The sequence below is a fragment of the Rhinoderma darwinii genome, chromosome 10 (assembly GCF_050947455.1).
Source record: "Rhinoderma darwinii isolate aRhiDar2 chromosome 10, aRhiDar2.hap1, whole genome shotgun sequence".
NCBI lineage: Eukaryota > Metazoa > Chordata > Amphibia > Anura > Rhinodermatidae > Rhinoderma > Rhinoderma darwinii.
In genome coordinates this window covers 8,932,680-8,944,534 of record NC_134696.1, presented here as the reverse complement: position 1 = coordinate 8,944,534, position 11,855 = coordinate 8,932,680, and the positions used below count along the sequence as shown (strand labels likewise).

Here is an 11,855-nt window from a genome sequence, read left to right as displayed (position 1 = left end):
TGTGTTTCAATTCCTCTCCATTTTCAGAATATATGCTTGCTGTCACTGAATACAAATATTTTTGTTTATGTCCTGAGGCTCAAAACGTGTAAAGAAATAATACTGCTCACAGTTGAGGGTTTGTTACAGTTGTATCCAGACTAGTCCTGAAGTAAACGCATCAGCAGCACAAATCTCTCTCCTGTCCTGATAGTTTGCTACAATGTATCAGTGCAGGTAACATGTATCAGTCTGGAGTCCAGTCTGTCACTTCTCCTGACACGTCTATTTTACTAATTACTTGTAATCTCCATTTCATAAAAATTCTCAAGCATCTTTTCTTAGAACTCTGAGTTGTGCCGTTCCTCTGTTATTCCTCCTAGAAATGTATGGATAAAGTAACAACTGGGTGTTACTAGTAGGGGGCGTGTCTATACACAGACTGACACTGTCCAATCAGTGCTGACAGAGTGAGACAGGGGGGGGCACGCCCCTATGACAAGGAAAATGGGAACACCTAGTTGTCTATGTATTCATACATTTCTAGGAGGAATAACAGAGGGACGGCACAATTTAGTTCTAAGAAAAGAAGCCCCAAAATAGTTTTTTCATGGGGAACACAAGTAATTACTAAATAGACATGTCAGGAGAGGGGACGGTTCACATTTACGGACAACAAGCAGAGATCTTGTAAATAGTGAAGAATTATAACACAAAGTACAATAGATTGTTGCAGCAGAAACTTATTTACACAAAAATGGCAAATATCTAAGATCCCTCTGCACAGATCCCTCTCCTGTCTTCATAGTTTGTTACAATGTATCAGCCTGGAGTCCTGACTGCTAATCTTACAGGGAATTGTCCAGACTGGATACAATTGTAGCAAACCCTCTGCTGTCAGGAGTTTTCAGCCGCATCGGAAAATCCATATCAAAAATCCCTTAATCACCGGGTTGTAGTGCAGGTTCCGGCTCCAGATTTTCTTTCTTCTGTCGCTTCCCCTTTAAGTACATTGGGCTGGGGATTTCAGGGCACCACATGACAATGATGATGTCACAGGAAGTAGTCCTGCAGGGCAGGCTGGTCTACATTTGCAGGCAGCACTAGAGGTAAAGAGACACATGGATTGGGGCTCCTAGGTGGGAATTCATTGCACAGCGGCTGAGATGTAGCAGGGTTGGATTTGTCATTTAACGCTTTCTGGGCTTTTGTGCCAAAAGGAAGTTTTTAACTCCTCTTTCTCAGGCTCTGGAATGGCAAATCTGTCCGGTTACGCAGGAATATATTGAATCTGTTTCTTAACTAGTCCGAACAGGATCCAGAAAAGCTGGGTGACAACCCCGAAGCGGCTGTAATTGAAGGGGTGTTTCTACGCCGTTGTGGGTTTTCCTGTCCGGAGTTGATAGTTGAAGGTTTGTCATCCAGCTTTCCCAGAAACCGATAAAGCGAAGAACCGCGCTTTTTACAGCTTGAGAAAAGAGGATTTGGCTTACAGCTCCCAAATTGTCTGTCATCCAGCTTTCCCAGCCTCCTGAATGACCGCTATGCCTCGATACATTGTACACTTCCCTATTACTGCACAAGGAGGCAGATATGCCATTCAGGAGCTTAGAAAAGCTGGGTCTTCTGACAGAGCAATAATCACAACCATATTAGTTTATTTTGCTATTCCCAGGTTATGGGATGAGCGGCATGAACAACATCCCGGAAGGAGTTCTGCTGGAAATCCTGCGCGCCGTTCCTGCGCCGGATCTGATCCTCCGCTGCCGCCCGGTCTGTGCCCTCTGGAGAGATATTGTTGACTCGCCCGCTTTATGGAAGTCGAAATGTCAGCTGGACAGATTTATATCAAAGAGCTGCAAACGAAACCCGCCGGACTGGAGGATGTTCTACTTTCTGCATCTACAGAAGAGGAATATACTGAAGAACCCGAGTGCTGCAGGTCAGGTTATTGGGGGGTTTTGGTGGGGGAGGGGGGTTTGCGGATTCAGAGGTATAACCTACACGTGTAGATGTTCAGCGGTGCAAAAATCGCCATTCAGCGGCTGCGTCTTTGAGGAACTTGATCACAATCTAAAGATAACGGGTCTGTGATCAGAATAACATTTGGAACATTGCGCTACGCTCCATGGCAGCCAGCGCGATCACAGGCCCCCATAATTAATGTCCCAGAAGAGGCCCAAATAATACCACCATACAGTGCCCAAATAATACCACCATACAGTGCCCAAATAATACCACCATACAGTGCTCAAATAATACCACCATACAGTGGCCAAATAATCCCGCCATACAGAGCCCAAATAATACCGCCATACAGTGCCCAAATAATACCACCATTCAGTGCTCAAATAATACCGCCATACAGAGCCCAAATATTACCACCATACAGTGCCCAGATAATACCACCATACAGTGCCCAGATAATACCACCATACAGGGCCCAAATAATACCACCATACAGGGCCCAAATAATACCACCATACAATGCCCAAATAATACCACCATACAGTGCCCAGATAATACCACCATACATAGCCCAAATAATACCACCATACAGTGCCCAGATAATACCACCATACAGTGGCCAAATAATACCACCATACAGAGCCCAAATAATACCACCATACAGTGCCCAGATAATACCACCATACAGAGCCCAGATAATACCACCATACAGTGGCCAAATAATACCACCATACAGTGCCCAGATAATACCACCATACAGTGGCCAAATAATACCACCATACAGAGCCCAAATAATACCACCATACAGTGCCCAGATAATACCACCATACAGTGGCCAAATAATACCACCATACAGAGCCCAAATAATACCACCATACAGTGCCCAGATAATACCACCATACAGAGCCCAGATAATACCACCATACAGTGGCCAAATAATACCACCATACAGTGCCCAGATAATACCACCATACAGTGCCCAAATAATACCGCCATACAGTGGCCAAATAATACCGCCATACAGTGCCCAGATATTACCACCATACAGTGCCCAAATAATACCACCATACAGTGGCCAAATAATACCACCATACAGAGCCCAAATAATACCACCATACAGTGCCCAAATACCACCATACAGTGCCCAAATAATGCTGCCATATAGTGCTTATATAATACCAACCAGTGCCCTAAATCGCCATACATTGTAATACTGCAGCCATACTGTGCCAAGACCGCAAGATAGTGCCCAAATAATGTGACATACTGCTATATAGTATATCCGTGACCTAATAATACCACCATACAGCGCCAAATATATACAGTGGCCATATAAAGCATCATAACGTGGTCACATACTGCCATATGGTACCCAAATAATACCAACACACAGCAGCCTAATAATATCACATTACCCAATATTCCCATACAGTGGCAGCATTCTGAATTTTTATCTTTGACTGCGAACAGAGAAGAAAACGTCAAGAGAAGTAAAGCAAAGTTTTTACGGCACATTTTCTATAGATTTTTACTGGGTAATCAAAAGTGGAGTTCTCCTTTAAATTGACAACAAAATTAATCAATGAGGTTCTCCAGTTGAATAATATATAAAGAACTTGAAATTACCCCCAGTAACTATGGAAACCTCGAGTCGTCTTCTACAAAGTTTTAAAAATCCTACTGACTTTCTGAACTGTATCTGTTTCTGGGAAAGCTGGGTGACTACCAATGTGGCCTTTATTATAGTTTATACTGAAGTTGTCACCAAGCTTTTCCAGACTCCTGATTGGATAGTCTGCAGAGTTATAAATGAATACATCCTCCGCCATTATATAGCTGCGTAACTACCCTTATTTGCCGTTCAGGAGCCTGGTAAAGCTGGGTGACCGTCCTGCGGGTGCTTAGATAGTGGCTGTATTTGGTCTTTACCCATCTTTCCCAGAAGCAGATATAACATGACGTCCGTTCTGCGGGGATTTTCGGATTGTGGGTGATGATGATCTGTCAGGAAAGTTGTTCATTTCCCTCAAGTTCCTCCGCGCACCGTAAATGTGAAACCAAAAACTGCACAAAAAGAAACCGCGTGAAGATCGGATGTCATTTCTGTATTACGAGTTCAGTCATTATCGCTTTTGCCGCGGTTTCCCCCATTGACGTCCGTGAGAAAAACTGTAGCGTTAGAAATCTCGCGGTTTTTCAGAAACCTTTCCGGGAACTGTTTCTTTAAGAAAGAAATGTGGCGCTGCTACGATTTTTAATACCGTATTCTCCAAACAGAAGTCAATGGAGCTGGAAAATTGCGCAGCCTCTTATTAAAACCGTCCATAATTGTGGTTGGGAATTTGGAGAAAAAAATTCTGAAAAGCGAAACGTGGAGGAAACAATCCGCATTCTGCCGCCACGCGTTCTGATAAATGACCCACCCAGTTAAGTCGCCCTTTGCGGTTTGTTGCGATCTTTCCGCAGCCTCCAGATGATGTCGTATTGTTGCGTCCCAGTAATTGTCCGAGAAATTTGGTATCGTCCTCCATGGAAAAATAATGGGGCAAAGGAAGTTGTATTGTGGCCCACAGTAACCATAGTAACCAGGAACCGTCATGTGACTTGCCTGCCACTCACGTGCGACTTTTTTCATCCCATATCTTTGTAATCAAAGGGCAGGCTTCTCAAAACGGTCTAACAGTAAAATGGGCCCTGTTCCCATAGCAACCAATCAGAGCCCAGCTTACATTGCTTTAAACTGGTATGGAGAAATGAAAGCTGCACTGTGATTGGTTGTTATGGGCAACAAGGTCAGTTTTACTCGTAGACCGTTTTGACCAATCTGCCCCAATGTATTTGTCGCTACATGTATGTGCCGTCGGCGTACGTATGGATTAAAGGGCTTTTTTAAAGCCAGAAAATGGCGCAAAAATCTACGCCTGCTTGTAGAAACCTAGATGACATTTTCTGACTTTAGCATAGCCCAAGGTGCGCCAAATTTATTAGGTGGCGTTCTCCTCTTAATAAATATGACTCCACGCACTTCAGACCGTCGTATGAAACGCCGGTCTTAATAAATCTCCACTAGTGGGGGACATTTTTTCACTATGGAGTTGCCCACAGCGGCCAATCAGGTTGCTGCTTTCATTTTCCAAAGAGCTGGAGTCGGGCAACTCCTCTGTGGGGTGCGATACAGAACGACGGCAGAGATTTAAAGGAACAGTAAAAAGAAAAATTCCTTTAATCCAGCATCCGATATTCCAGAATATTTGATAATCCACCACACGTCCGGTTTCATTAATTTCAAATGAAAGGCATTTTAGCGCCCCGGCAGGATCGCCCTGTTTGCTCCTGGTCGGCCACCATCTTGTCGCATTCTGCCTGTGGTACCACTTCTGTGTGTTGTTTCCTTCCAGAACACTTCAAGCACTGGCAAAAAAAAAAAAATGGAGGAGACCAATGGAAGGTGGAGACCCTCCCTGGAACCCACGGCCGGGCTTTCCCAGATGAAAAAGTAAAGGAGTATTTCGTCACTTCTTATGGGTACGTTTATAGGGCGACCGTTGTCCTCGGTCTTGACCTGCCGGTTAAAGGGACATTTCACCAGGAGAGGACATCATATTTATTACCTGTAGATTCCCTAATAATGCTGAAGAAGCGGGTGCAGTTTAACCCTCTATCCTGATGGGCGTCTAAAGTGCCCATCAGGGGCTAGAAAATATCTTGTACTCCTATACCTCTCCCTGTCAACCATTCAGAGCTGAGAGGAATCCCTGTCACGGTCCCTGCAACCTGGACTCCTATCAAGCATCAAAAGTCCTTATTATACGGAGAGAAGTGGTCGGGCTCCCCTGACTGGCACTTTATGGGGCAAATTCATGGGAATAGTGATACCTACTAAGTCTAAACCTCGATAGGGCATCATTTAGTGCTATACTGCAATAATTGCAACTTCTTCCTTTTGTGCCCAAGATACGGTCAGGATACAATCTTCCCCTGGCATTTTTGTTTGCTAAGAACCTCCAGGAAGTATTAGCAGCCATTTTTTGCCGCTATGGAGCTATCATTTAGTCACAGAGTCCCCAGGCTCTCTAGAAATACATGGTCACATCTTGCCCCGCTCCCTCTCTTTCTGGCTCCTCCCATTTAGTGATCCCAATGCAGGACTTTTTTTTTTTTTTTTTTTTCCAGATTGTGTTTAAAGTCCCAGACGATCGACTTGAAGAAGGAAGGATACCCCGACGAGTTCATGGATGTCGTTCAACCAAATATAGTCATCAAGGACTGGTAAGTGTTCATTAAATGTCTGATGAGGTTAGGGTTTGCGGAGGTTGGGAAGTCGATCGTGACGGGATGATGGATTTTCGAAAACGCATTCTAAAGGAAAAATGGAGGGAAACACAACTGAAAATTCTTTAGGCGGACTAGGGGTGGAGCAATACAGGAGGACGGGCGGAGGGATGCAGTGGGCGGTGATAAGTGTGCAGAGAGGACAGCAAAGCATTATACTAAGGGAGAAGAAAAAGAGATACACGGCGCCACATAGTGCAATAAAGCAAGGGAGTACAAGGAGCAATCTGATGTAAGAAAATTGCTCACCTTTGTTAGTGGATACCGTTAAGTATCTCACAAGCCAGAAAGCTGCTGCCAGGTCCGTGCACAAGCAAAACGAGTTTTGCTGTCAATATGGATCAATAATAAGGAAAAAAAAGGGACCAACGGCGCTGCTATAGACGATGTCGAGGCAAGAGATGATGATTAATGTTTTATTGAAAGAGGCTACGCGTTTCGACGCCGAACCGGCGTCTTCATCAGGCCAATGTTTGGCCTGATGAAGACGCCGGTTCGGCGTCGAAACGCGTAGCCTCTTTCAATAAAACATTAATCATCATCTCTTGCCTCGACATCGTCTATAGCAGCGCCGTTGGTCCCTTTTTTTTCCTTATTATTGAGCAAAGCATTATGGGACATGTAGGAAAATATCTGAAGAACAGCATGCAGTTCCGCTTACAACCACAAAGTCTTAAGGCTTGTCCACACGCTGCGTAAAATAAATACTGAGTGGAAAAAACGCTCAAATTGACCTTCAATGGGGAAATTTATCCCGCAGCATGTCCATTGAATTTGCGTAAACGTTGCTTATTTGTTGCAGGATTTCCCATTGAATTCAACTTGGAGGTAAATTTTGCAGCAAATAGCGGTTGCTGCATTTTTTTTGCGGCGAGTTTGCAGCGATCCCACTGCAAAAAACTCAACTCAGAAAACTGGGTACTTACTCGGGAGTCTGTGTTCTTTCCTCCAGCGCGGCCTCCTGGAATCACAGGTTGTAGCGGCGGTCACCTGGGATGAAACGTCATCCCAGGAGGCTGGCCTGCTAGATGGCCGGCTGGTGCTGCAGTTTTTCGCCCGTAACTCCCTGCAGTGCACAGCACGGACACGCGGCGTGCTTTTACGCATTGTATCTGTCCCGTGTGAACTCAGCCTTACAGCGTGCAGTCCCGCCTGCCACCGCGACGTTTTACAGCGCGCAGTCCCGCGTGCCACCGCGACGTCTTACAGTGCGCAGTCCCGCCTGCCACCGCGACTGGGGGTTTTCTAAGTCTTTGATGAGGAAATGCACTTTAATAAATGATTTTCGCCCTCTCACGCCAGGTACGCCGCGAGACACGACTGTGGGTGCAAGTACCAGATTCTCGTGCACCTGCTGTCGCGAACCAAGACTGTATTGGCGGAGTTTGAGCCGGAGCCTGTCTTTATAGAGCAGTGGAGTAACGCGGAGTGGTCGCAGGTATTTATAGGACACGTGAGACGTCGGGGGAGATTGATCAAACGTACAGCAGAGGAAAAAATTTAGGCTTTTCCCATATAAACCAATCAGATTGCTTCTTTTATTTTTCAAAGGGCCTCTGACAAATGAGAGCTGTTATTTGATTGGTTGCTATAGGGAACGGTTTCCCGACTTCATATGAGTGCTGCGACCCGAATATCACACCTTGAGCTCCGATCCTGGTGTTATTTAAAGAAAATATTCTGGAATTTACTGTAATCTAGACGCTTATATTGTAAGCGGCGTAAATCATGATATATTACATACGTCACTGGCAGTGAAAGGGTTACTAAAAATTTCTACTTCAATGTAGTAGGTCTGTTACTCTGTGTATACCGTTAATATTTGATCGTGGGGAGTCAGACTCCCGGCAGCCCCGCTGATCAGCTGAATATAGGGGATACGCCATTCCAGCCCCGCCATGTCCCCATCATAGTTTACCCAGGCACAGCACCGTACACAGGGTTGTGGCTGTTACTGGTAATGCAGCTTGAAAAAAACAGAGCCGCAGTACCAGGCACGGCCACAACCCTATATGCAGCGCTGTGCCTGAGTAAACAGAGGGGATGCAGCGCTGGAACACAACGGCCCCTTCATTCAGCTGAGGAGGGGGATCTAGAGATGGATGAGATGTAGGGAATAATGGGATGGAGACGGATGGGACGGAAGAAGGATTTGATGAGATGTAGGGATGTGATTTATCACACATAGGGAGGAATGAGATGGAGCTAAAATATAGGGATTGATGGGATGGATGAAATGTAGGGATGGATGAGATGATGATTGGATGGATGAGATGATGATGGGATGGATGAGATGATGATGGGATGGATGAGATGATGATGGGATGGATGAGATGTAGGGATGGATTGGTGGGATGGATGGGTGAGATGTAGGGATGGATTGGTGGGATGGATGAGATGATGGGATGGATGAGATGTAGGGATGGATGAGATGTACGGATGGATTGATGGGATGGATGAGATGTAGGGATGGATTGATGGGACGGATGAGATGGATTGGTGGGACGGATGAGATGTAGGGACGGATGAGATGGATTGGTGGGATGGATGAGATGGATTGGTGGGATGGATGAGATGGATTGGTGGGATGGATGAGATGGATTGGTGGGATGGATGAGATGGATTGGTGGGATGGATGAGATGTAGGGATAGATTGATGGGATGGATGAGATGGATTGGTGGGATGGATGAGATGTAGGGATAGATTGATGGGATGGATGAGATGGATTGGTGGGATGGATGAGATGTAGGGATAGATTGATGGGATGTAGGGATAGATAGATTGATGAGATGGATTGATGGGATGGATGAGATGTAGGGATGGATTGATGGGATGGATGAGATGTAGGGATGGATGAGATGGATTGATGGGACGGATGAGATGGATTGGTGGGATGGATGAGATGTAGGGATAGATTGATGGGATGTAGGAATGGATGAGATGTACGGATGGATTAATGAGATGGATTGATGGGATGGATGAGATGTAGGGGTGGATTGATGGGACGGATGAGATGGATTGGTGGGACGGATGAGATGTAGGGACGGATGAGATGTAGGGACGGATGAGATGTAGGGACGGATGAGATGGATTGGTGGGATGGATGAGATGGATTGGTGGGATGGATGAGATGGATTGGTGGGATGGATGAGATGTAGGGATAGATTGATGGGATGTAGGGATAGATAGATTGATGAGATGGATTGATGGGATGGATGAGATGTCGGGATGGATTGATGGGATGGATGAGATGTAGGGATGGATGAGATGTACGGATGGATTAATGAGATGGATTGATGGGATGGATGAGATGGATTGGTGGGACGGATGAGATGTAGGGATGGATTGATGGGACGGATGAGATGGATTGATGGGACGGATGAGATGTAGGGACGGATGAGATGTAGGGACGGATGAGATGTAGGGACGGATGAGATGGATTGGTGGGATGGATTGGTGGGATGGATGAGATGTAGGGATAGATTGATGGGATGGATGAGATGTCGGGATGGATTGATGGGATGGATGAGATGTAGGGATGGATGAGATGTACGGATGGATTAATGAGATGGATTGATGGGATGGATGAGATGGATTGGTGGGACGGATGAGATGTAGGGATGGATTGATGGGATGGATGAGATGGATTGATGGGACGGATGAGATGGATTGATGGGACGGATGAGATGGATTGATGGGACGGATGAGATGTAGGGACGGATGAGATGTAGGGACGGATGAGATGTAGGGACGGATGAGATGGATTGGTGGGATGGATGAGATGGATTGGTGGGATGGATGAGATGTAGGGATAGATTGATGGGATGGATGAGATGGATTGGTGGGATGGATGAGATGTAGGGATAGATTGATGGGATGTAGGGATAGATAGATTGATGGGATGGATGAGATGTAGGGATGGATTGATGGGATGGATTGATGGGATGGATGAGATGATGGGATGGATGGAGCAGTAACGTGTTTGTCTCGTTCTTTCTCACAGATTGAATACACATTCAAACACTACGGTCCTGGGGTTCGCTATATAAACTTCCAACATGGAGGAAACGACACCCAGTTTTGGGCCGGCTGGTACGGTATAAGAGTAACGAACAGCAGCGTAATCATTGATCCCGGAGACCTCAGCGCGTGAGTCTGGACGTTCTGTACTCAGGAGCTTACACTTCATTCTTCATCCAGCTCCAGAAAAGGAAAACCACTCCTCCTAATGGGATCAAAATAATCTCCTACAATTGTCTTAAATCCCTTAAAGGGACAGCAAACCTGAACGCCAGCTTTGCTACATTTTCTGCACAGCTGAATACAATCTGCTGCTTTCTGTTATCAGTCGTTTCAGGCTGGTGAGAGGCCGGCAATGGGGTTCTTCACTGGAATAACCGACAGGATGTCCTGTAAAATCCCTGCCCCCGCACCATCGCTTCTTTAGAGGTTCCGAGCGTTGGAGATACGAAACATCGACATGTCCATCCATCCAGTGTGTAGCTGGTATCATCACTCATCATATAACGCTGCGGCACTATTATAAACTGACAATGTTAGGTTTACTGTCCCTTTAAGAGTGCAGCTAATGTATAGAAATAGCCAAATATTATATAAATATATACACGGTTACTACAGGCTGTAATAGAAACCAAGTATAATTTATTGTATCTCTTACATATGTCTAATAAACTTATTACACGACATTGTGAGGGCTGTTCTTGTTTATTTCCTCTTTTTTTTTGGGGGGGGGGGGGTTATTTCACAATTGTGTCCAGTCCAGACCATTCTCTGTGAGCGGAGCCTATCAGCAGCAGAATTCTCTCCCCTGTCCCGTTACAATGTATCAGCGACGGTAAAATCTATCCCTCCGGGGTCCAGGCTGAGGCTCTGTCACCAGATTTTGCAACCCCTATCTGCTATTGCAGCAGATCGGCGCTGCAATGTAGATTACAGTAACGTTTTTATTTTTAAAAAACGAGCATTTTTGGCCAAGTTATGACCATTTTTGTAGTTATGCAAATGAGGCTTGCAAAAGTCCAAGTGGGCGTGTTTAAAAGTAAAAGTACATCTGGGCGTGTATTATGTGCGTACATCGGGGCGTGTTTACTACTTTTACTAGCTGGGCGTTGTGTATAGAAGTATCATCCACTTCTCTTCAGAACGCCCAGCTTCTGGCAGTGCAGACACAGCCGTGTTCTCCAGAGATCACGCTGTATCGTCACTCACAGGTCCTGCATCGTGTCGGCACCAGAGGCTACAGATGATTCTGCAGCAGCATCAGCATTTGCAGGTAAGTAGCTACATGGACTTACCTGCAAACGCCGATGTTGCTGCAGAATCATCTGTAGCCTCTGGTGCCGATGTGTCCTCGCTCGTCTGACACGATGCAGGACCTGTGAGTGACGTCACAGATCTGCACTGCCAGAAGCTGGGCGTTCTGAAGAGAAGTGGATGATACTTCTCATCAGAAAGCCCAGCTAGTAAAAGTAGTAAAAACGCCCCGATGTACGCACATAATACACGCCCAGTTGTACTTTTACTTTTCAACACGCCCAGTTGTACTTTTGCAAGC

General features: G+C 45.7%; 1 protein-coding gene across 3 annotated transcripts; it reads left to right on the top strand.

Moving 5' to 3' along the window:
* Positions 1-1,011: 1,011 nt before the first annotated feature.
* FBXO6 (F-box protein 6) lies at positions 1,012-10,984 on the top strand. Of its 3 annotated transcripts, none has more exons than XM_075839354.1 (6): positions 1,012-1,088; positions 1,655-1,921; positions 5,346-5,472; positions 6,121-6,216; positions 7,582-7,717; positions 10,284-10,984. In XM_075839354.1, the coding sequence occupies exons 2-6, from the start codon at positions 1,663-1,665 to the stop codon at positions 10,431-10,433; spliced, it is 768 nt and encodes a 255-aa protein (XP_075695469.1). In that variant the 5' UTR covers positions 1,012-1,088; positions 1,655-1,662; the 3' UTR covers positions 10,434-10,984. The 3 variants fall into 3 exon arrangements, with proteins under 3 accessions (XP_075695469.1, XP_075695471.1, XP_075695470.1); XM_075839356.1 differs by having other exon boundaries at positions 1,052-1,088; positions 1,636-1,921; XM_075839355.1 differs by lacking the exon at positions 1,012-1,088 and adding an exon at positions 1,098-1,118.
* Positions 10,985-11,855: the final 871 nt, after the last annotated feature.

Coding starts and splice junctions, on each gene's coding strand:
- FBXO6 (XM_075839354.1), top strand. CDS start 1,663: ATGAGCGGCATGAACAACATCCCGGAAGGAGTTCTGCTGGAAATCCTG. Junction 1,922..5,345: donor GAAGAACCCGAGTGCTGCAG/GTCAGGTTATTG, acceptor GTTTCCTTCCAG/AACACTTCAAGCACTGGCAA. Junction 6,217..7,581: donor AATATAGTCATCAAGGACTG/GTAAGTGTTCAT, acceptor CTCTCACGCCAG/GTACGCCGCGAGACACGACT.